The sequence below is a fragment of the Sus scrofa genome, chromosome 15 (assembly GCF_054392235.1).
Source record: "Sus scrofa isolate SSC_HxYL_T2T_F1_AM1 chromosome 15, Sscrofa_HxYL_maternal_Yorkshire_Landrace_v2.0, whole genome shotgun sequence".
In the NCBI taxonomy this organism is placed as follows: domain Eukaryota; kingdom Metazoa; phylum Chordata; class Mammalia; order Artiodactyla; family Suidae; genus Sus; species Sus scrofa.
The window spans coordinates 143,647,215-143,673,392 of NC_139397.1; the positions used below are offsets into that span (position 1 = coordinate 143,647,215).

The following is a 26,178-nucleotide window of genomic DNA, read 5'->3' on the forward strand; positions in this document are numbered from 1 at the left end:
TAGACTCCTTGTTGTCTTTCTTGTGCCTCTTTTCTCTTGTCGTCAAGACTTACTGTAAAGGCCACAGTCCATTGGCCTTGGGGGGATGAGGGGAGAATGCCTGGTCTTCAGTTTCCTACTGGGATTCCCAAGACTAGGGGTTACAGGCTCCTCCTCCTGTACCCTAGAGCCTCAGGACCTGCTTTTTCAAGGCATTATTCAGACCAGAGGTCTGCAACCAATGGTGATTTCCCTCCCTCCCAAACATTGGTGATTTGGGGACATATTTTTGGTTGTCATAACTGCGAGGGGATAGTTACTGCCACCTAGTAGGCAGAGGCCGGGGGTGGGGACGGGGGTGGCTGGTAAACATCCTCAATGCACAGGACAGCCTCCCACAACCAAGAGTTATCCAGCCCCACATGCCAGCAGGGCTAAGGTTGAGAAATGCAAATTTACATGAATATTACGGATCCTTGCAAGTTTAATAAAAGAACACTTGCTTATTCAAAAACTGAAAGTAGGACAGCAACACTTGTCTAAGGGATAAGCTGACCTTCACCCAATCATACACTGACTACTTTTCCTATGAGACACTTAGGCTCTTGGAGAAAACAATAATCAACAATTTGGCAACAAAAGTTTATTGATTAGTTTGCAACTTTAGGTACAACATATATAATTTCATCACATGGTTACAATTCAGTATTTGTGCTTATAGGATAAGTAAACATTCATTCGAGCACAACAAAAGTCTACGCACAATATTCTGGGGTTGTTTAAAAAATAAATATATCCTTTTCCCTCTAGGGCCCCAAAGAACCTTCAGTTCGAGATGATGGATAAATGAGAAATTTGACGTTTCTTTTTTCTTTTCTTTTTAGGGCCACATCTGCAGCATATGGAAGTGTTCAGGCTAGAGGTTGAATCAGAGCTGCAGCTGTGGGCCTTTGCCACAGCCATGGTAGCACTGGAGCTAAGTCAGATCTGTGCCTTTCACTGCAGCTTGTGGCAAAGCTGGATCCTTAACCCACTGAGCAAGGCCAGGGATTGAACCTACATCCTCGTGGATACTAGTTGAGTTCTTAACCCACTGAGCCACACTGGGAACTCCCCAAATTTGAAATTTCTTTATGCGTCAAGTTAAATGTATTACTTTAAATTGGACTATTGTTGTAATAAATGCCTAATGAGTCCTGGAAAGGATTCCTGGGGAAGAAGTGTGGTTACAGTGAAGCTTTCTTGAAATTTCAAGATGTGGATGACTCATAAGGCCAGCACTGATGGCATGGGGGCTTTGTTCACATTTAAAATTAATTCTCAGTCTTAAAAAATAGTGAAAAACCATAGTATCTCAGGAAATCTTTAATAAATACTTTCTTTGATCAAGAAAATAAAAACCAGTCTAGCTCATTTAGTTGAAGGGAAAGAAGACTTATTAGAGAGAGGTTAGATACCTTTATTTTTCCAAAGAGTAAATCTCTGTTATTAAAATATGTCCATGTGATAACATTTCCTTTTTTCCCAAATTAAGTGCCCGTATGCTTAAGTCAGGAAGTCTATGATCCTACCTGTCATGTCAAATCCTGCCTCTGTCATTCTAAATGTCATCTGACTAGTGGGTCTGCCATACTGGCACCAACACATTTACAAATGAAATCATGGAGCTCAAGCATCAATCCATGACTTAAGACAAAAACCTCTTCAGTTTTCACGAACTTCTAAAGCTACCTCAATATATTAAGATAACCATCTCTTCACAATTTACAATAAAAATAAGATGTCAGTTTATTTTTTATATCATTTAATGTACACACAGATTTTATCTCAAAAGACCCTTTTTTGTAAGAAAGCTTTCCCTTGGGGTAAGAGTTTTGTAATCATGTCACTCATGTAACATGGAGATGAAAACAAGACCATTGTCAATCTCTTTCTCGGCTGAACACCAATGGTTTTCTGATTAGCTAGGATCTCAGATATAGTTGGAGAGATGTGGAATATTTATTAGAGGGCTATAGTGACCAAATGAAACCACCTCCGTAGAGGACATTGCATTGACATATTCTTGCATTTCTGTTCATATCCACTGATAAAGGTCTGAAACTGGCACGCTTTTATATCAAAAGTTTGGAAAATCCTCACCCATATCTTAAGTGTTTCCTTGGACAGAGAAACCCTTCATTGGCTCATAAACGTAAAATAAAGAACATAGCATCGACCAGTGACTTCGTTTCCAGTTGATTCACATAATTAGAGGCATTACATAGCATTTTATATTATTAAAAATATGCAAGTGCAACTTTCCTGGAGTTTATGGGCCTGGTTATAAGTTTTTCATTTGGGCCCAATTACATGTCTGTTTTCCCAGGCATTCTAATACAAGTTCTCTTGAACTCACCACAGGTTGTGTTGTTTTGTACAGACCTATATTTTGCTTTGCCTCAGGTTTATTCCATGTGCCGTCAACTTGCACAGCAGATTTTTTTAAAAATAGCTCTATTAATGTGATGGGATGTTGGAGACAGTTCAGAGCATTTGGAGCAAACCACTGTAATCTAAGCTGGAATGAAGGAAAGGGACCCTCTGCGAGGCGTAGCTGCCTTATCCCAGTTCCAAGAGCCAGTCAAAGAGACTTGGGGTCCCGTTCTTCTGCTCCTCGTGCATCTTACAGTACTGCACGACGGCATGAAAGATGTCCCCCACTTTCCAGGACTTCTGATGAACCAGCCGCACCACGTCTAGAAACTAAAGTAAAGCGCAGAGTTAGGGCTCCCATCCTCAAAGGCCTCTCATTCAACCACACTTCCCAAGCCACTGCGTCTCCAGGTTATTTTTGAGTGTCTTTACTGACAGGGAACTATATACGAGGACAGTCTCTTTTCCTTTTAGATAGTTCAGAACATTCGAGAACTCTTTCACCTGAACTGAAATTTTCCTCCCAGCAGTTGCCATCCATTGATTCGGGGAGACTACCTGAAATTCTTCTTTCAAGGGTCTATCTTTTAGATATTTGAAGAGTTTCCTCCAATCTGCTTTTCTCTCTGGGTTAGCCGCTCTCTAGCAGGACTGTACAGCAGGGCTCCCCAGTCCCTTCTATCTGTGACACCAATAATCTCTCATTGGATGTGTACATTTAGGCCAACTAACTCAACTGTTAAACTTTTGGGTAGGGTTACTGACTGGTTCCGCATTTCATCTGGAAAAGTTCCCTCCCTCATCATCAAGTTTCAAGAGATACTAGCTTTCCATTGGAACAGGAAAAAGAAAGGTTGACAAAACATCCTAGATTTGTCCCCTGGTTAATTGCATCAGCTTCCAGTGGCTACTCCTTAGAAAGTTTTTGAATGCAGGTGAATTGTGAGCTGGAGCATTGGAAGATGGGAAAATCATTATTATTCCCTTCCTAAAACTATGGGATGAAGCGCAGAATGAAAGCCTCTCAGACTCCTTAGTCAGATGTTTTTATTTTTTTGTCTTTTCTGTCTTTTTAGGGCCACACCCATGGCATGGGGAGGTTCCCAGGCTAGGGGTCTAATTGGAGCTGTTGCCGCCAGCCTATGCCACAGCCACAGCAATGCCAGATATGTTTAAAGGAAAAATAATTTTAATTATAGCTCTCAATTATTAAGAGTTGAAACTGGTAGGAAGTACGTTCATGCGGGTAATCTCATGTAATTCTGAATTAACAACTCTGTAAAGCTGGCATTTGATGCTGAAAAACTGGGGGGCTTGTGCGATGAAAAGTTGGCAGTACAACACATGGTCTTCTTACACTCCAGGCCCAGGCTCTCTCTGCTGTGTACCCTATGCGTGTTCGTGGTAGGAGAATAAGACATTGATATCTGTTTGGAACAATGAGAGAAAGGACAGGCTGGGAATCGGGTAGAGTTTAATGAGGAAGAAAAACCTATTTGTGAAAAGAGACGGGGGGTGGGCTGTAGTTACCATTTCTTCCATGTTTCCTTCTAGCATTTCTTTGTTCTGCTCATTTTGCATTTGCTCCGAGTTTCAAGATCAGCCAGAAATCAGAATGCTAATTTTTCCTGGTCTCTCCCCCTCTCTTCAGTTTGAATTGGTTAATTCCTTTCAATTATCATGGTGTTGTTTTATAGGGAGCTACTATGAAATTATGGTTCTTCTCCCAGCTGTGACAACACCAACTACTGCACAGTTAGAGAAATCAGAGCTTTATTGTACTCACTCGCCTTGTGTTGGCTTATTCACAATAAAGCAATTTTCGAGGCTGGAAAATAAAATGCTTAACTTTTAATAATGGAAACACAAACACCATCTCAAGGAGTTTTATAGGATGATGTAAAAAGCGAGACCAATGGGAAGCCGATGGCTACTGGATTACAGACAGCAATTTCCCAGGGAAGGGCATCATTTTAGCCGCCTCTTAATATCAGGTGCCTACACCTAAAAGGGGCTCCATAAATATCTGCTGAAAGACAGAAGGTGTGAACAACCAGATGTGAGTCAAAGGCATTCACAATGATCAAGAAGATTATTTGAAATGTGGCGTGACATCCAGAATCACTGAAGATGAATTTCGTCTAAATATTCATTCCCGAGTTCCATATAATGTATTTGTATATATATATCATTAAAAAATTAGTGTGCACAGAGTTCCCATCATGGCTCAATGGTAACGAACCCGACTAGTATCCATGAGGACTTAGGTACGAACCCTGGCCTCCCTTAATGGGTTAAGGATCCAATGTTGCCATGAGCTGTGGAGTAGGTATCAGATGTGGCTCAGATCCCATGTTGCTGTGGCTGTGGTGTAGGCTGGCAGCTGTAGCTCTAATAATTCGACCCCTAGCCTGGAAACTCTCATATGCTGCAGGTGTGGCCCTAAAAAGCAAAAAACAAAAAAACAAACAAAAAAACCCTTAGCCTGTACATTTTGGGGCTGCTTACTCAATAATTTTCTATTGACAGTGTGCTCCCCCCCAAAAAAATATTGGAGGCTGTGGGTCTAGGCTAAGGCTGGACAGAGCCTAGACTAGTCATGGGACAGATGTCTCATCACCCTGTGACTAAGAGGGGGGGTGTATGTTGTGGGGGTGGGATGCCCAGGATGTCTCTTCACTGGTCACCACAACAGCCATGAAAGATTAGCTCCAATCAGTTCTATCATGTTTCACTGTCTATTCATTGTCTGGTTTCCCTCTCAATTCTGCCTAGCTTTCTGTCCATCAGACTCTTGAAATTTTAGAGCTGACTAATCTTTTAGGTTCAGGCTTTGCTCAAAACACAAATACCCTCAGAAAAGGGAACATTCTCGGTGGCTATTAGTCATTCACGGAGACACATAAAAATAATCTGTGAGCTGTTACTTGTACCTTGATGTGTATGAAAGAGCCTAGGCATGTTTTCTGTTGGACAAAGTGGTAAAACCATGAGGCTTCAGGGAAAAGGGGAGAAAGGCTGTGGTGTCTTTGCATGATTTGGTTAGTCAGACTTTCCAGCTCTTCCTGGACGTCTAGAAAGAAGTGCTCCCAGTGGAGAAGGCTTGAGCATCAAGTTTCTGAGAGAGGTTCATAATTTATTGATTTCTCTTCAAGATTTTCTTCAGAATCTTCCAGACTCATCACTTAAGGGTGTTTCTTCTCCCTTAGCATGCTTATAAGGATGCAGTTGATACAAAGTACACAGAAACATAAAATTAGCCTTAGCACTTTTCTTTTTTTCTTTCTGTACACACTGGCTCACTGGGCCACCATCTCATTCTCAACTTAAAAAAATTTTTTTTAAAGTCTAGTTGATTTACAGTGTGGTGCCAACTTCCACTGCACAGCAAAATGACCCAGTTGTATATATAGACATTCCTTTTCTCGTAATATCTTCCATCGTGTTCTATCCCAAGAGACTGGATATAGTTCCCTGTGATTCTTCCCAACTTTTATCTGAGAGAGAATCAAAATTCTAGAGCTGATGCCATGACTTGGTAAACCATTCCCAGAAGGCTATCTACTCCAGGCCCTTCTGGAAGCCTAAGAGAAGCTACTTTTCCAACTATTTGGGGCCTCCTGAGGGGGGGTCTCCATTGGTGATGATCACAGGATGTTGCTCCCTGGCCCAAGGTTGTCAAAACCCCTCACCAGCAAAGGCCACTCTGTCAGTAGTTGGTGGAGTGATCGCAGGCTAGACTCTGTCTCATGATGTCTGCAGTCATGCCGAAATCCCAATAAGGAGACTTTAAAAAAGGATGTGGCCCCACTAAACACAGCATGCGCTTAGGCTGTGATGGCTTCATCTCAGACATCGAGACCTTAAAACATGCCTGGGGGCTGATGAGCAAGAAGGTCTTCACTTCCTTTTATTCCTTTATTTCAACAGTTCTAGATAAGGAGTTCCCACTGTGGCTCAGAGGAAACAAACCCAGCTAATGTCCATGAGGATGTGGGTTTGATCCCTGGCCTTGCTCCGTGGGTTAAGGTTCTGGCATTGCTGTGAGCTGTGGTGCAGGTCACAGACATGGCTTGGATCTGGCATTGCTCTGGCTGTGGGTGTAGGCTGGCAGCGGTAGCTCCAATTTGACCCCTAGCCTGGGAACTTCCATATACCGTGGGTGTGGCCCTTAAAAAATTTCCTAGATAAAATTCATCTAAAAAAATTCTTTGATAAAAATGAAGCTAAGGTGGTGAACAAATAAGGAAAGGACATTTTCAGCTCATTATTATAGGCTTTTAAACACCATTCTATTTAGCAGCTAGCCTTAGATCTGTCTGTCCGTATTATTGACTTAATAATTTTATAATTGGCTTTCATATGTCAGGGATCTGCATTTTTCTTTCTAATGCACTGAAAAATAAAAATCAAAGGTTTTTATTTTATGCCATTTCCCAACCAGTAGTAATTAGGTTCCTTTCCTTTGTATCATAATTGGCATGATGTTTTGTCTTAGAAAACTAGAATTGATATCCTGTGAAGGTACCACAATGTACTCCAAAATTCAAAGGTACTCCAAAATTCGTTTGGAGAAAAGATGCTTTATATATTCTCGAGTGCATTTACTAAATTAGATTAATGGTTTACAAAACCATATGGTAGAACCCTTGGGAGATGTTGCCAATTGTGTGAGTTTTTGAAAACCTTCAGCTTAGATTTCTCAAAAGCAGCTACTTTCTTTTGCTCCAAGATGGAGTTCCATTTCATTAAGCATGGGCAAGTTAGTCTTTATATTGCTTCTGTAATTATGCCCTGTAGAGTGGTGATTCTCAACCTTGGCTGCATCCTAGAACATGCAGGGACCTTGAGAAAATCCGAGTGTGGGTTTCATACCAAGAGGCGATTCTGACTTAATTGGCTAGAGCGTTGGGTTTATAAAAGCTCCCCAGATGATTTTAGCTCTTGACGTTGAGAGCAATGATAAAAGATTCCATTCAAGGTGGAACTATATCCAATCTCTTGGGAGAGAACATAATGGAAGATAGTATGAATGTACATGTGTATGACTGGATCACTATGCTGAACAGCAGAAACTGGCACAACACTGTCAGTCAACTACAAAGAAGGCCAAAAAAGTTAAAAAAACCAAAAAAAATTTAAAATGTTCTTGAAAAAAAAAGGCAACTTCTTATGTTTACAAATGAAGGTGGGATTAGTAAGAGGCTTAGTATGTGTTATGGACTGAATGTTTCTGTTCCCCCATGATTCATATACTGAAGTCTTAAGACACAAACATGATGGCAGTAGGATCTTCGGGATATAATCAGATATCAATAAAGTCCTGGGGATGGGGCCCCCCCTCGGCCCATGATGGGACTCCAGCCCTTATAAGAAGAGGAAGGGACACCAGTGCTCATTGTGCCATGTGAACACAGAGAGGATAAGGTCCCTCACCAGGAAGTGCATCTGCTAGTAACTTGACCTTGGACTTCTCCACCTGCAGGACTAGGAGAAGCAAATGTCGGTTGTTTAAGCCACTCTCTCTGGTATTTTATTAGAACAGCCTGAGCTGACTAAGACCATTGTTAATTCTTCCTGATTTTTCCTTACTTCGTCATATATTTTTTTCAAAACTGAGAGTTTAAGGCATAGTGTTTTGGGGAAGCTGGGGTAACAGGAAATGCCATCAACGTTTTCTCTCTTATTCTCTTTCCGCTACTTTGCACGTGGAAAAGAATAAGAAATTAAAGGTGAGCGGACTCCTTTTCTGACCCCCGCATTCTCAGTGGGGTAAGTCTACATCTGTCTTCTCTTTGCACAACTCTTCTACGTGCTGCTTTCAAGAAAAGGAAGTGATCTGAAAACTATAATAAAAAATTTTTTAAAAAAAAGAAAAGAAAGTGATCCTCAGAATGAGCTCAAAGATGAGAAAGACAGTTGATTTACGGTGAGGCCAGTTATCAGCTCATTCCAGCTCACAGAAGCTCATTGAATTTAAACAGAAATAAAAGAGCTGAAGAGCAATAATGCTTTGGATCTAAAGCATGGGACAGTTAGCTAATTGATATGTCTTTTTTTTTCAAACAGTTGCTCTCATAATTTTTTTCCCTGCCTTGAATTAAGTAGATTCAATTTAATCGATGTCAAGGTCATTGTGAATTAAATTCATAAACCATTTTAGATTTTCAGGTGTTAGGATTCTCAGCAATCTTTCCTCTGGAATTTAGCTTAAAAGCCACCTCAAATTCTGCCACTTCTTCATGAGATTTCTTATGGAAGGGAGTCTCAAACTTTAGCATTCATCGGAATCACCGCAATTGAGGAGAATTGTTTAAAATGCACATTCCTGGGCCCGTCTCTTAGAAAGTGAGTCCCAAGAAGGGGCCTGGGAATATGAATTGTAAATAAATGTCCAGGGTGATTATGTGCATTTGTTCAAGGTCACAGGGTGAGAAGTCCTTTATCAGATGGGGGCTTGTCCACGATAAGCCCCCATCACATTTCACATACGGTCTGTACAACATGAACCTTTCTTGGTTTATAGTCTCTCCAACTCGGGTTCCTCCTGAACTGCGATGTGAACTCCAAAAGGATAGGAAATTTTGTTTCTTTTGTTCCCTGTATCTCCAGAGCCTAGAAGAGTGCTTGGCCTGTTGTACACGTTCGATAAACTTTTGATGAATGTTCTGAATGTATGACGACGTTCAAGCGGACTTAGTATTTTCACACTTAACTGGAACACCTAAAGAGAAAGCTTGAAAGTGAGGGTGTCATTTATCAGAGAGGAGCGACAGTACACTGGGCACCCAGGATGTTTGGAATTTGCCTTTGGAACTGAAATAAGGCTGGACGTATTTATAAGCTGACATTAAGTGCCCTTCAATTCCAGGGTCAAGTTCACAGGTAGAGGAGGAAAGATGAGATGCTTCAGTATTTGGTTATGATGTCCTCTGCCCTTTTAGCTCATGCTTGCTTTTTTCCCCCACAAGGCAGGAGGGTTATTAAGTTGAGAACACCATCAAGGGAGATGTGTTGGCTAAATTAATTTATCCAAAAAATTCAGAATTTATACAAATGGGAACTCATCTGTGAACGGTATTTCATACTCTGGTGACTGTGGGGAAATGCCAGTGCTGAACTCGACACAGTCATTTCTTTAACCTCCTCCAGGCTGATGAGGAGCTAATGAGACACTGTTGCTCTCAAGTGACACAGCTTCCTCCGTTGGAAGCCGCAACCTCTCTTTCACACCACTTGAAAACGCCCGCTTAACTTCCTGGCTAATTAAAAAAAAATCAGAATGAGGTCTCCAAAGGCACCCTGGATAAAAGAAAGGATGTCAAAATTTTGCATGAGGGTTTGCTTTATTTAACTAGGGCTGTCACAGAACTGGGCACAGACAGTGCCCATTTATGGAGAAGCCATTACGTGGAGGGAATCTTAAGTGACTCTGTAATAAAAGTTAGAAGATTCAGTCCCTAAAATTATATTACTTTGACAAAAGCTCTTTCAGCTGATGTTAAACAGGAGTGAAACATCATTTAAATGTTTATCTTGATAACGCTAGTGGAATATTTCTTTTCTTTTTTTTTTTTTTTTTTTTTGTCTTTTTGCTATTTCTTGGGCCGCTCCCGTGGCATATGGAGGTTCCCAGGCTAGGGGTTGAATCGGAGCTGTAGCCACCGGCCTAGGCCAGAGCCACAGCAACGCTGGATCCGAGCCACGTCTGCAACCTACACCACAGCTCATGGCAACGCCGGATCGTTAACCCACTGAGTAAGGGCAGGGACCGAACCTGCAACCTCATGGTTCCTAGTCGGATTCGTTAACCACTGCGCCACGACGGGAACTCCCGGAATATTTATTTTCTAAGAAAAATAATTATGAGCAAAGACCTGCATCCTCTTTGAGAACTGAAAATCAATATCCAGTCAAAGCATCATTTATGTAATCAAGGTGTTAATGACACATCCTTTGTCCTTTCATCTAAGGGAAATTTATGAAATTTATATAGAGTGTTATATTATATTATGATATTATATATTATTATTATATTATGGTGTTATATTATAATAGAATGTTATATTCATATAGAGTGTTACATTGTTTCCTCAAAATGCTGGATTGTATAAAAACCTACTCCATAAAGACACCATCTGAAGATGCACCATGCAATGCTTTTTATTCAGGGAGAGGCTGGAGATAAAGTTGGAAACCAACCTGCCTTTCATTTTCTCAGAAAATTGAGAATGTACTCCAGTTGAGAACATTTTTGTTCCCCTCTCCCCCCACCCACGGCAGAGTGTCTTGGGCTTGTATATGGCAGGAGGGAGGGGTCAAATGTGAATGCTCTGCCACTGCGTCTTTGGCACTGGACAGTCTGGGTGATGAGGTGGAAGGAGAGTTTATCAAATAGTGAACCTCTCTTCACCTTGCAAATAACGGTATGGTGAAGTACGAGATGGTATCTAGATTCACATGGCATAGAACTAGGCAGTCCTACACGAAGAGAAACACAAATTACAGGCTGGAGAGAGAGGCTGAAGTGGAAGAGGGCACAGAAAACAAATTAGGTCTCCTCAATTTTCCCAATAGCCAGTCCTGTTGGCTGGTGATGAAGAAATGCTGTTCTAGTTACCATGTGCCTGAGTGAAAGGATAAAGGACCTTTCATTTCAGGCTGCTAGATTTTGGCATTGAGGGTTAAAATGCAATTACCACTTTAAGAAAACCTAGATTGTCACCCCAAGGCAATTCAACTTGAGAGAGATACACTCTTAGGAGGTATTTGTGGAGAAAGTGAGGTTCCAGGACTAGGCTCAACCATCACTACCTGAGGACTCTTTCATGGACCAGCCTCTTTGAGTCTTGCCTTCTCATCAGTAAAAAAAGGACAAAGTATCCATTCTGCTCTTCTCACAGTGTTGCTGAGAAAAAAGTATAATGAGTATGTGGAAGTAATTTGTGATAATAAGACATTAAAAAATGCACAGTGGCAGTGATCAGCAATATCCTAAATCAGCTCCCAAGATTTTCTGTCCTCACTCTAAATACCATGAATAGGATGAGATAATTACACCTATATTAGGTTACTTTAAATGGTAAAAGGATTCTCCAGTTAATTTTAATTCAGTCAAAAGGGAGACCATCTGGGTCTCGCATGGACCCATTAAAAGCAGAAAATTTTCTCTGGCTCCTGGCAGAAGTAAGAGAGATTGACAGCATGAGTACATGGAAGAACCACATGGAAAGAAGTGTGGGCAGCTTCTAGAAGCTGAGAGTGAACCTTGGGGGACACTTAACAAGGAAATGGGAACTTCAGTCCTACAACCACAAGGAACTGAATAAGGGCAACAACCCCGACAAGTTGGAAGCTTACTTCTCTCTCCAGTTTCCAGATAAGGGCCCACCCAGTCTGGCATCTTGCTTTCTGCCTTGTAAGACCCTGAACACAGAATTCTCTCCAACTTCTTGCAACAGAACCGAGTACTGCTGTCTTAAATTAGTAAATTTGTGACAGCAGTACTCAGTTCTGTTGTTAGAAAACTAATCAAGCAATATATTATTAATTTGATTTTTTAAAGCATACTTTTAAATTATGGGAAATTGATCTTGAAGACATTACCAGATAGATTCTTACTTTAATTTTAATATTTGAGATTCTATAGCCGTTAGTGGTTGGTCTCAGAGATAGGGAGTTGCTATTAATAAATGTTGGTGAAGGGTTTATTCCTCAGCTTTTTATTTCTGGTATAATTTTTTTGGTAGGTGGAGAATAATGAGAAAGTCTGCCCAATGCAAATCTATTTAGTAGGGAATTAAAAATGCCTCCTCTTTGACACCATGCCACAGTTTGTTTTCATTATCAGTGTGGTGTTGCTTTGGTTTCTAGTATATATCAAGCCTTTCCTTCTCTACCTTTTATTGAAATGAGTGTAATGAAGAGGTTGGGTCCAGAGTGAGGAAACACACACATACATAGCAGACTCTGACATCTCAATTTACTTTCTCATCATCACCAAACTAGCTGAGACAAACTGACAGTCCAAGAAACAGTTACCATGATTATGCAGGTGGAAGGCTTCAAAGTTCATAATTTCCAGGTGAAATGCCAAGAACAAAAAATTCAAATTCATGATTGCCAAAGAGGAGGGGGGAGAAAGTGGGATAGACTGGGAGTTTGGGGTTGGTAGACGCAAACTATTACATTTAGAATGGATAAGCCATGAGGTCCTACTGTATAGCACAGGGAACAATATCCAGTCTCTTGGGATATAGGCCATGATGGAAGATAATATGAGAAAAATAATGCATACGTATGTATGCTTGAGTCACTATGCTATACAGCAGAAATTGACTCAACACTGTAAATTAACTATACCCTACTACTAATAAAAACAAATCCAAATGGGTTAACTGGGCACTTGTGAGTTTCAAGCAGTGACAAAAAACACAAAGCTTTATGATTAACTCCCAAGCAAGGAACGTGGTACCTTTTCGATTCTGTTTTCCTGAGATTTCTTAAAGTAGATAGTGGGGATCCCGAGTTCAGAGGCAGCTATCCACTGCAGAGTGGCTCGAAGCTCAGTGTCAGGACACTCCGGTTCCAGGTCAAAGTTGATCACCAGCAGGCTCCCCTGGCGGCGGGCTGTTCCCACTGGCGTTGCAGAGGCATGTTCTGAACACAGACACAACCGCCTTACTATGTTTCCCACAGGAAGGTCACGGGGAAATTGTGTCTCGAAATTACGGGAACGTGACTTACCCTCTACGTTTTCTGACTGTCCTTTAAGACTCTCCTTCTCTTCTACTAATTCACTTTGGGAGAGAACAACAGTATATGGTTGGTAATGTTTAGGAAGAATAAGCTGTAAATGGAAGATGAGGCGATGGGTCTTACTGATCTAAAAGTGTTTCAAGTCGCACATATTGATCGTATTTGTAGAATAAAGTAACAACTAGGGAAATACCAACATGGCAATTACTTAGGACTATTGAATCGGCCATAAATAATCCTGACCCCCCCAAAAAAAAATACCAGATAAACTGCATCATTTTAGTTGGGATAACTGTTATGGTGAGACTCTGAGAGCTGCAACCTTCTTTCCTCCTCAACCTCCCTTCCATAGATTTGAAGAGTCAAGGAAAGATTTTTGTAGGTACCTAGATCTGGTTTGAAGACATATCTTTCTGTATTTTACTTGTCATTTAAAGGATCATATATTTCTATCTTGAGAAGATTGTTTTTTCTCTGTATTATGATAGCAATGTACACTTGCAATTTAGTCTAGGAAAATATGTTTCTACATGTTTCTGGTTCTTGGACCTAAAATAAGGGAAAAGATAACTGCAAACTTTAGGACTTCAATTGTGTGACAAAATATCTTGATTAGTTGAATTTTTTCCTTTTTCTTTCTCTTTATTGGGAAGCTATAGTAGGCTGGGGGGTGGGTTAGAACTAGAGACTCATAACTGAAATGAGGATTTCATTAGATATAATCATGTTCAATGTCTGAAATGTTTTCATGTAGTGAGTATTATTAGGGAGCCTTGCAAATAGTGGCTGGCCTCAGTAAATGCTTTTGAAATGAGAAGATATGGCCCTGCAGCTGAAAGGACGTGACCATCTCGGGAAAGCCATGGTTGTTCCGTACTTTTGTCCTGTCTAGAAACTCAAAGTGCAGGTGTTCTTAAAAATGGGTCTTTTTACAGGAGAGGATTATCCCTTATATTCTCTGTTACTGCTCAGACTCAGCTAATAAATTCAACTATATTCCTGATATCAAAAGAAAGTATAATGTTCTTTCCTGCACACCTAATTATTTTTACAAGCATGGCCCATTTCCCAAGGGAGTAGATTTTCTGCCAGATCTCTGAATGACATAAATGAAACAACATATGGCAGATCCAGTTTCTGTTTTTATGGGGCTGCAAGGTGTTGATATGGGTGGAGGTGGTCTGGGTTTTCTCTGAACATATGTAGTCCATGGGGTCCTGGGCTCAGACAGGAGAGAAAATGGACAAAAGAGCTAAACAGATGTTTCCCAAAGAAGAAAAATGAATTTACCCCAAAATAGTTTTTCTTTGTTTTGTCACCTTTAAAAGACAAAACAAAACGAACCCAAGATAATGTGTATGGTCATCTCTACTTGTGAGTGATGGCTCTGTGGGAAAATAAAGGGTGCACTGCAACCTTTAATCACTGAAGTATTCCTGCTGGCAGAATACCTGATTAAATAGTGAACAAAATGCTTTAGCTATAGAGAATAGTCAAAAAAAGAAAAAAACAGAACAGGGAGCAACTTTAGCTCTATACTTTACTTTCATTTTTCTGAAATTTCAGAAGTCTCCAAAAAATAAGTTGTAATAGTCAAAAATAGACTTCATTTAATTTTCCAGAGCAATCACAACTTCTAGATGTGGTCCTGACCTCAAGTTGCCCTTTCTTCAGGCAGCATATTTTATGTCATACACATTGTACTTGTTTGCCCTTGATCTTTTAAAAGGTCCTCCTATGGTGGGGAGCAGATGTAAAGATGGCACATCTCCATTTGGTATTAGACACGTTAATGGCAATAATCCCAGGTGTCTACCGGTAAAAAAAAAGCCATTCATACTATATTCTATTGAACAATAAATAGTCTTTGCTAGTTGGCACCGTACAACTGAAATGGATTTTTGCTTCTCCGTGTCTGACTAGTTAAAATGACATATATGTCTGATCAGATGGATAAGCTTTATCCAAAATGGTTATATCATAGGGGGCAGATTTGAAATCCAGAAATCAGGTGGTTGGGAGGATGAGGCTACTGAAGACCTGAGTTCTCCCTCCAGTGACATGAACACACATGCCTGGGAACCACAGCAGTACAGACAGGATGGAACCAGTGGCCAGGCACAACCTGAATGATCAAAATGGAGAGCCAGATGGAATTGGAGTAGTGGTCTTACAATCATTGTATCTTGGTAGCTACTTACTTAATCATGGGAGAAGATGGCATGCTTTCCTGATAAATGTCCAGGTCCATAATGCCAAGACTGCTAGTGGCACTACTGTTGCCATTGCTGACAAAGCAAAAGTTTACATATTAATGCCAGTCTCCACCACCTGGCCACACTGCCAACATGGATGTTCCACCATTCTGGTCCCCAGAAGAATATCGCTTTGTGTCAGCCTAAGCGGATATTTATTTCTGACCAAATCAGGGGGAAACACAATAAAAGACATTTTTTGGCTCAAGCTAATTGTCTTCACCATAATCATTGTCATCATCAACGTTCTGTCATTTCTGCAGTGGAGTCAGACCTGGTGGATCACACCTAGTGGGTGACAATTAGCATGACTCCTTTCTTTTCCATTCTAGTAACCGTCAGGATGTTTATCTATCAGCAAGAGACTCTTTGGGTACACCTCCAGAGACTAAGATACTTCTGAGAATGCTGACTTCAGGGAGATTCAGGAATGCTTATCTGCCTGCTTCTTGGCTTTGAAAGAAACCAGTGGATGTATGTTCTGTTCTCCCTTTGTCATTGAGGGGATTTTTCTGAGGGATATTCCATAGGATACACACTTGGCTCATTTTTTTTTCCCCTATGGGACTGCAGAATTTACACAGTTGGGCAATGCCAAAATTTTCTGGCACCTTTATCTTAAAATCTTTGGAAGGAGCCACACTTGATAATTTATGTGTCATAGAGAACAAGGGATCCTGCATTGCATCACTTTTGTAGAGAGCAAAATCAACATATGGTCTAATAACTAGTTCAGAGTTTCTTTACCGAAACACAGAAGAGTTAAGCCCAGTTTTAGGCTCTGTCTGTACTTCCAAAATGGAATGCCTCCAATTTCATCAAACCCACTGAGTTTCCTCATGCCGTCTCTATTTTCCAATGACGTCACTTCCAAGTCAGGATTTCAAAGGGTGAGTGCTGTAATGGTATAGTCTTCCCTCAGGAGTTCCAGGAATAGGCAACTAAACCCCCTCATTTCAAATTCCTGTCTTGGATTTTGCGTGGGGTACTGAATGTATACACTGATTGAAGTCTGATGACTCAAACATTGTGCTGGAGGTAATTAACTGTGTAAATGAATGCCAAGTCCAAGGATTAAATTCTATTTGCTCCTTATCTCTATACTGTAACATTTCCCACTAGTTTTAAAATTTTAGATAAATTGTTTAACATTGTGAAAGATTCCTAAGTCTAAATGGACTGAACTGCTAGAAATAACACCTTCAAGGAACAATACCTGCAGATACATTTGAAGCCTGCTTTCCTATTGGCTTTTCTGGAAGTGGACTCATTGGCTTGATATCAAATAAGATCTGGGGCATAAATGTGAAGATTCTTTTCATTTTCACCTCCTAGAAGACTAATTTTTAGTTTGTGTTTCCTGATTGGCTCAGGTCCTCGCAAATCTAATCTCTCTTTAGCTCCTCTCTGGTTTCTCTAGAGCAAAAATACAGAGGGAAAGGCAGAGGAAGAGGAGCAAGAGGCCAGAGGACACAGCACAGTGTAGAAACCCTTACCTCATATAAACCCAGCCCGTCTTGCATCTGAAATACAAACCAATTAGAAAGAAAGTATCCAACATACCAGGTGTAACAGCAGCTCTTATTAAAAACTCACAGTGCCAATGCAGTAGCTGGAGCTTGCAGAGGAGGGAACACAGCTGACTCAACATTGGCCAAGGTAATTGAAATCACAACTGGATATTAAGATAGCTCACAGCACAAATCATGATAGGCAGGCACTTTGTCCTAGTGGGTTAGGGTTAGGGTTAGGGTGAAGTTCCTTTTTGCTCTCTCTATTAGACACCCTTTCCAGAGAACAGTTTAAAATGCGTTTCTGGAATCTGTGTTGATACCAGTTTCCCTGGTAAGTCAGTTAAAGAGTAGGTACCTCATGGATCGCTCACTGAGCTGCAGGAAGCTGCTTGTGTCATCTGGGTTGTCCTCCTCATTGGCGAGCTGGGACCAGCTGTCTGTGCTCTCCCCACTGCTGCCAGGAGGGTTGGGGAACTCATCAGGGACTCTGCCTTCTGGTGAGATTTCAGCCTCTGGTACATCTTTGGCGTCAAGTCTGTCACTGTAAATGGTAAGATGTCACCAAGAGGGCAGGTGCAAGACCAACCTTTTCAGGGGAACTTCACTGGATGCTTTGTGGAACATGCATCTCCATCACAGCGGGCAGGATGTCCAAGGACACAGGTGGAATCTTTCTTTTAGGCTAATCCTCTGCTGTTACCCTAAGTCCCATATTGTTCTTTCAGAATTGCTCTCTCTATCAGCTTTCCTATCTCTTTACTTGATCTCTGTATACAGACTTCCTCTATTCATTTAAAAAACACATTGAAGCCACCTGGCCTTCATACATAAAAATCTTTGAAGTATAACGGTGTTTAAAATAAAGATACCCAGAGCATCCTCCTCTGAGATTATTATTCAGTGGTTCTGCAAGGAGGCCCAGGTGATCTAATGCAAATTGTATGTGGACCATGCTGGAAGAACGTACCCACCCCGGTTCTGTTGGTTTAACAAGCTTTTTTGCCCATAAACACCTCTACATATATTTTGCACTTGTAGCCATCTTTTTACCCTATCTTTTTCCCTAAAGCCCCTGATTTATATCAGCACAAATTTTCTGGATTAATTCTTTTTTAGAACAAGTATTTCTCCAGAGCATTTAATCCTTCATCTGACAAGCTTTTTCCTCAGCCTTTCCTTGCTGGCCTCCCATGAATTTCTGCCTTTACTCGGAACGTGGTTTTCTGTTTTTCCTTTATTTATTTTATTTTATTTATTTTAATTACTCAAATGAATTATCACATCTGTAGTTGTAGAATGATCATAACAATCTGATTTCACAGGCTTTCCATCCTACAGCCCAAGCACATCCCCCCACCCCCCAAACTGTCCTCTCCGGAGACCATAAGTCCTTTAAATGTAGCTATAGCATAGCTCTGGTTGGTCCACTGCCCTCCTTTCCAGTCTGTGTCCTTAAGCAGTCTCATCTATTTCCCTCCCTGTGAAAAGAACTTCTAAATCTGAGCTCCAGCCAAGGTCCCTCTTCCTGATGTGGGGTTCTTTTTTGCAGCTGATCTTCTGAACATATCCAATCTGTCTCATTAACATATCAAATCTATCTATATAAAACAAATTCTAATTGCCCTCCCATCCTCTTTCTGTATTTCTTATTTCCGTTGACGTTTCTGAGTGTCTAGCAGGAAAATTCTCATTTCTTCTTGACCTTTGCATTCAATCATTTGCTATGTTTTTTCAATTGTTTCATCTCTAAAGTCTCTCAAACATTTATCTCGGTCTCTTTGCTTAGGTAGTTGTCTTAATTTACGTCCTTATAAATTTCTAGAATTTAGATTTGGAAGAAACCTTACAGATTTCCTGTAGATTAGGATGCTGAAACCCAGTAAGGCAGCATGATTTATCTGAACTTGCAACAAGAGTTGGTACCAGATGTCAGATCTTGAGTTTTGAGATCTCTGGGCACTGAACCTTTACTTCTTGCTTGGATTCTATTGTATCGGCCTCCTGAGTTTAGCCTCAGCTATTCTGCCACTTTCAAAACCATCTTTACACTGCTGCCAGGATTAATTTTTTTGTTTTCTTTAAAAAAAATGTATTGTGGTATAGTTGATTTACAATATTATTAGCTTCGAGTTTAGAGCAAAGTGAATCAGTTATACCTCACTGCAGCACTATTTACAATAGCCAAGACATGGAAACAAGTCCAACGACAGAAGAATGGGTAAAGAAGATATGGTACCTGTATACAATGGAATATTACTCGGTCATAAAAAGAATGAAATAATGCCATTTGCCACAACATGGATGGACCTAGACATTATCACATTAAGTGAAGGTAGTCAGACAAAGACAAATATCATATGATGTCAGCTATGGGTGGAATCTAATTTACAAGGGTTAATATTAATTAATGTTCTCAAGGCATATCTTTAAACTTTTTTTGTCCAAAACTTTCAAGAACTTCCTAAAGCTATACTCTTTCCTTCAGTCTTCCCCTAGCCACGTTTACCTGCCTTGACTCAGTCACTACTTAGGAAGTGTATTATCTGTTGTTCCTCTAATGTGCCTAAAGTGTCCTGCTTCTTGGTCTTTGCCCTGTTGCTTCCTCTGAAGAAATGCTGGAGACCAGGGTGCTTTGAACACTGTCTCTGCAGACCAGGGCTGTAGCTTCCAGTTCTACCATGTGTCACCTATTCAACCTAGACAAGTTAATATTTTTTCTAAGAAAAATAAGAACACTAACCTCATAAAGGTTTTCAGAAGAAATAAGAAAATGAAATCATTTAATATATTTTTCTTAGTGCTTGGTATATAAGTACATATTTTTCTTTATTAGTAACTTACCCAATTCATTAAGAATTATCAATCTATGATTCCCTTGTGGCACAACGGGTTAATGATCTGGTGTTGTCAATGCAGTGGCTTGGGTCGCTGCTCTGGTACAGGTTAGATCCCTGGCCCAGGAACTTCTACACGCTGTAGGAGCAGCCAAAAACAACAACAACAACAACAACAACCAAAAAAAAAAACCATACAAATGAACTAAAACAGAATCATCTGTTTAATTACAGGCTAATTGTTCACTGCAATGACATTCTGAATAACTGTGGTATTGAGGTGTGGCAGTTTCTTTTTTTTTTCTTAGCTGTGCCTGAAGCATGCAGAAGTTCCTGGGCCAGGGATCAAACCTGTGCCACAGCAGTGACTAGGGCCATTGCAGTGACAATGTCAGATCCTTAACTCACTGAGCCACCAGGGAACTCTAGTATGGCAGTCTCTATCATAGCCTACTGCTAACACAAGAAAGCAGGTTCTTAGTAAGCTTGACTTTCCATTACTTTGCTTGTCAGTTACACACACACACACACACTCAGGAGTGATTAGGGATCAGACCATTTCTTCACTCGCACACTGCATATGTAGGGAGGTTTGCACCAAAGGAGAGGAACGTCAACATTATGATGCTTGGATGTATCTGCCTCTCCTTTTCTCCAGGGAGAGAGGGAAGAGAGGGAGGAGGTGGGTGGAGGAAAGAGAGCTTTGTCCAAGATTATGAACAAATTCAAACCTTCTCTGTGGCTAGGAGGAGATGTCACCGCCCTGGAATGTTATCAAATAGCTCCAGGGAAATGAATCTCTCTATCTCTCTAGAAATCTCTATCTTTAGGGTTAGCAGGTTCAATCAATTGTCAATCCAGGTGCCAGGGCTCTTTGCTCAGAAAGCCAAATGTACAGAAAGGCGAACGGATTCATGAAAACTTTTCTCCACAGGGTCATCAAAAACTAACAGCACAGAAGAGAAGGGCATTCATGACTGCAAACAAAAAAGCAAGCATGTATTTCTCAGTTGATGATGACAAATAGGGTAGCTCAGGGAGTGGACACTAGAAAGTGTTTCTCAGCCCTTATACACTAGCCGGAGAGTACTGGCTGCTGCCAGGGCACACTAAGGACTGTCCTCAGGTCAGGCATTGCCTTGCCCCTCTTCCCGTGGGCATCCTGATGACCAGCTGATACAGAGCTGCAAAAGCACACACCTTGCCTCAATTTGCACTAAGCCTGACAGTCCATCCCAGTTCAGGTTTCCTGCACACGCGCTGGGCTCAGTTGCAAACACATTTGGGGAACCATCTCCCTCTATCCCATCTCATCTTTCCCACCTCCTTACACATGTATGTACTGTTTTCTCTGGAGAGCACTCCTTAAATTATCTGCGTGCAAGTCTCCCTCTCAAGGTCTGTTCCCAGTAAATACAACTTAAGGCACTGGATCACTTTCATTCAAAATACTTGATTGGCTGCAGAAAAGTCTATGTAATTTTTCTCAGTCTTAGAGTTAGGATTCTTATCCTTTCTCCAAAAATGATTATACTATTTAATTTTTGAAATGAGTTCTAGCAGAGTGTAGAATTTCAAATGCAAAATTGGGGGGATGTGATTAAACATCTCCTTTTTGATAAGCGAATGTGTTACCTAGGTAATAGCACACAGAATCTTGTCCTTAGGCTTCCTGCTTACTGGAGTTCCCACTGCGGTGCAGTGGGATTGGCGGCATCAGGACCCTGCTTCAATCCCCAGCCCGGAAGAGTGGGTTAAGGGATGTGGCATTGCCACAGATGTGGCATAGGTCGAGACTTCAGCTAGGATCTGATTCCTGGCCTGGGAACTCCATAACCTGAGAGGCGTCCAAAAAAGAAAAGAAAGAAGAAGAAAAAAGATTCTCTCTCACAGCATCTGGACAGATGTGGTGTTGAGGTGTGGCTATTTCTAGTGTAATGTTACTAATATTTGGTGAAAATAGATCCTTAATAAGTTTGGATTTAACTAAATTCAAATGGAAGTTCCTTGATTACAAATCAAAATAATATTCATATTCCCCAAAGTGGAAATCAGTCAAGTTCTCAGCACAAAGGAGAAAGCTCCTAAACCATTTGTTTGCTTAGATAAAAAATAATTGCCTGGACCAATTCCTTACTGAATTAGGACTTTATGTTGTTAGAAAAAATCATTCCAGGATATTTCTTATTAATGCAGAATTTAAATCTCAGTGATTTACATTAAACATGCAAATTAAAAATGAGTCTGTCAGTACATTTTATTTTATCTCAATTTTAGGCTCTTTTGACAGTAAATCTCATATCCCATGTTACATAACTGGGAATTCAGAGTGCATATGATTATATGTAATATATGAGTTTCCATTTTCTTTTGAGAGAAATTTATAGCTTTGCTCATTTATTTATGAACAACGCACAGATGCGTTATGCAGATGTATGTAGGTGGCTTTCCCCCCCGCCCCTTTTAATCTTACAGTTCACACCCAGTGCTTCAAAGGACCATATTTAATATGATGTCAAATTAAATTGTTGAATTTCTGAGTTGGCAGGGACCTCAGAGACCATCTAGCCCAGTCTTTCCCCAATTTCATTTACTAGCAAACCATTGCCATACATTTTTGCTAATTTGTATATATAATAATAAATTTAAAAATTAGTTTATATAACTTAATATGCTTATTTCAAAAAGAAAATTTGAGTCATTACTATAAATGGAGAACAGGAATCACTTGCCCTGTGTAGATGATATCAATATAAATAATTTTAAATGCGTTATACACCAATTATAGACTAAAAAACTTTTGGTTTCATTGATATTTTTCTATTCTTTTCTCTTCTTGTAAATGTTGATTTTTGCTCTTACTTTTATCATTTCCTTCCCTATATTACTTTGGGTTCAATTTAATCATCCTTTCTTAGTTTCTTATGGTGGAATTTCAGATCATCTTTTTGTTGTAGAAACATTTGAAGGCATAAATTTCTTTCCTAAGTCCTTCTTTAGCTGCATCCATTGTGTTTTCATTTCCATCCAACTCAAATTTATTCTAATTTCCCTTGTGACTTATTCTTTGACCAATGGATAATTTGGAAGTGTGCTGTTTATTTCCAAACTTTTCGGGGGGATGGGGGGGGCTCTCAGACATTTTTTTGTTATTGATTTTTAATTCCATGTGGTAATAGAATATATTCTATATCATTTTAATTCTTTTAAAATGTATTGACTTGTATTATGGCCTAATGGTTCATCTTCATGGATGTTGAAAGTATACATGATAAAATGTGTATTCTGCCATTGTTGATGGAAAGTTTAATAAATGTTAATTGGGTCAAGTTGATTGAGAATGTTCTTTAAGTTTTGTAGTACAACTTGATTAACTTCCTGTTTACTATTTTGTCAGTTACTGAGGAAATATTGTGAAATTTCCAACTGTAATAGTGGAGTGGTCTATTTCTCCTTCCAGTTCTATTAGGTTTTATTTCATGTAGTTTGGAATTCTATTATTTAGGTGATTATGTATTTACATTTTCCACGTCTTCTTGATGAATTGTCCCCTCTATCATTATAAAATAATGCTCTTTACCCCTGATAAAATTGCTTATCCTGGAGACTATTCAATCTGATATTAATATAGCTACTCCATCATTCTTATGATATTGCTTTTTCTATCCCTTTTTTTAACCTATTGGTTACTTTATATTGGCAGTGCATTTCTTACAGTTTATGGTAGGGTTTTTGCCTTTTTATGTAGACTGATAATCTCTGCCTATTGTTGGAGACTTTCGACCATTAAAAATTAATGTAATTATCAATATGCCTGGGTTTAAATTATCATCATAATAAGTATTTTCTGGTAGCCCATTTGTTCTTTGTATCTTTTCCTCTCTTTTCCTGCTGTTCAATGGATTAACTGAACAATATTTACCATTCCATTTTATCTCCACTATTGGCTTATTGGCTCATTTGTTTTACCTTTTTAGTGGTTATCCCAGAGTTTACAATATACATCGTCAGTTTGTTACAGTCTATCTTCAAGTTATATGATACAAGTTATACAAAAGAAAACTTTTACACTTCCATTTCCCATCCTTTGTGCCATAACTGACATCTATTTCAGTTCCTCATGTCATAAAACATTATTTTTTGTTTTAAATAATTATCTCTTGAAGAAGTTTAAAAATTGAGAAAGTATTTTTTAATATTTGTGAAATTCTTTTTTCAAATTAATTAATTTTTTTTTTTTTTTTGCTTTTTAGGGCCACATCCATGTCACATGGAGGTTCCTAGGCTAGAGGTCAAATCAGAGCTGCAGCTCCTGGCCTACGCCAAGCCACAGCAATGCCAGATCCGAGCTGTGCCTGCAACCTACACCACAGCTCATGGCAATTTGGGATCTTTAACCCACTGAGCGAGGCCAGGGGTCGAACCTACAACCTCATGGATCCTAGTCTGGTTCATTAACCACTGAGCCATGAAGAGAACTCCCGAATTCTTTATTTCTTGGTGTATCTCCAAGTTCTGAGCAGTATTATTTTCCTTCAGCCTCAGAACTTCCATTAACACTTTTTATTGTGCAAATGTCCTAGGGGCATATTCTCTAAGATTTTGTTGTATAAAAAATGACTATTTAGCTTAATTTTGAATTTTTAATAGGCTTAAATTTTTAGAGTGGTGTTTGGTTTACACTAAAGTTGAGCAGAAAGAACAGAGTTTCCATATGCACCCCTGCCCCCACACATGCACAGCCTCCCCCACAGTGATGCATTTTTCCAGCCAATGAATGTCATTGTCACCCAAAGTCCATCATTTACATTAGGGTTCAGTTTGGCGTTGTACAATTTATGTATTTGGACAAATCTATAGCGACACCACTGTAGTATCATACAGACTAATTTTAATGCCCTAAAAATCATCTGTGCTTCAACTATTCATCTCTTCCTCCCTCCCACCTCCTGGCAACTACTGATCTCACTGTCTCTATTGTTTTACCTTTTCCCAGAATGTCATATACCTGGAATCAAAGAGTATATAGCCTTTTCAGATTGGATTCTTTCACTTAAAAATGTGCAATTTAAGTTCACCCCATGTCTTTTCATAGCTGAATAACGTATTTATTTTTAGTTCTGGATAACATTCCATTGTCTGAGTGTACCAGAGTTTATTCATCTATTGACTGACCTACTCAAGGAAGTCATGGTTGTTTCCAAGTTTTGGCAATTATGAATAAAGCTGCTATGAAATCTTGTGTGCAGGTGGTTTGTGTGGACATATGTTTTCAACCCATTTGGGTAAATACCCAGGAGCATAATTGCTAGATCAGTATGTTTATTTTTGTAAGAAATTGCCAAACTGTAATCCACAGTGGCTGTACCATTTTTGCATTCCCCCCAGCAATGAATATGAGTCCCTCTTGCTCCACATACCACCAGCATTTTGTATTGTCAGTATTTTGGATTTTGGCCATTCTCATAGGTGTATAGTGGTATCATACTATTGTTTAAACTTGCAATTGCCTAATGACATATGATGCTGAGTGTTTTTTCATAAGCTTATTTGCCATCCATATATCTTATTGGATGGGGAGTCTGTTCAGTCTCACTTCCTGGTTTCCCCTGGCCTTTAGGAAATGAACTTTCAGATTATTGAGAATGACATGTGCCTCAAGGACAGGTCAGAATCAGGTTTTTTGTTTGTTTCTTTTCAGGGTTGGGTCCGAGGCACATGGAAGTTCCCAGGCTAGGGGGTCAAATCCAAGCTGTAGCTGCATTTTATGCCACAGCCATAGCAATGCCAGATCTGAGCTGCATCTATGACCTACACCACAGTTTGTGGCAACGCTGGATCCTTAACCCACTGAGTGAAGCCAGGGATTAAACCTGCATCCTCATGGACACTGTTGGGTTCTTAACTTGCTGAGCCACAATGGGAACTCTAGAATCAACATTAACTTATGGCTTTTGTTTTCAGATTCTTCCATTTTCTGTCTTTGAGATTTTCATTAAGATGATGAAATTATTAAGCTCACCCCTGTGTTTAAAATAATGTTTATTTTTCTTAACCCGGATGACTAGGAAATTCATCGTGGGGAGAATTTTTCAGTGAAGGTGGGAAATTGTAATGCTAGAGATACAAGTCCTTCAATTCTATTTTTCACTTCATTGGCACCGTTTCTCTCTACCTTCAAGTTTCCTCTCAAATACCAATATCCTATCTAAAGCATCCACTTCCTCTAACCAGTTACTCTCTACCTCGTTACTCTTTTTATTACCCTCTCATTCCACTCTACAAAAATCTTTTATTCCAAAGGGATTTCCCATGCATGTTGTCTGTCTCTCCTACTGGTGTGCAGCAGCCATGGAAACAGGCACTAAATCTCTACTTTCTTCTGTGTTTGCAGCCCCAGAGACAGGGGGCATCACAGATGAA

The 26,178-nt window shown here is 39.9% G+C and overlaps 1 protein-coding gene across 22 annotated transcripts in view; it reads right to left on the bottom strand.

Annotated features, from left to right (window-relative positions):
• Nucleotides 1-607: 607 nt before the first annotated feature.
• Nucleotides 608-26,178, bottom strand: part of SPHKAP (SPHK1 interactor, AKAP domain containing) — a 152,523-nt gene continuing 126,952 nt past the window's right edge. For 13 of the 22 annotated variants that reach the window (XM_021074882.2, XM_085000596.1, XM_085000600.1 and 10 more), the window contains 5 exons: nucleotides 17,277-17,462; nucleotides 15,354-15,440; nucleotides 13,141-13,193; nucleotides 12,869-13,053; nucleotides 608-2,724 (listed from right to left, as the gene is read on the bottom strand). In XM_021074882.2, the coding sequence (XP_020930541.2) occupies nucleotides 2,581-2,724; nucleotides 12,869-13,053; nucleotides 13,141-13,193; nucleotides 15,354-15,440; nucleotides 17,277-17,462 (655 nt within the window). In that variant the 3' untranslated portion in view covers nucleotides 608-2,580. The remainder of the gene's footprint in view (nucleotides 2,725-12,868; nucleotides 13,054-13,140; nucleotides 13,194-15,353; nucleotides 15,441-17,276; nucleotides 17,463-26,178) is intronic. The other 9 variants (XM_085000595.1, XM_085000605.1, XM_021074884.2 and 6 more) reach the window with 1 other exon arrangement.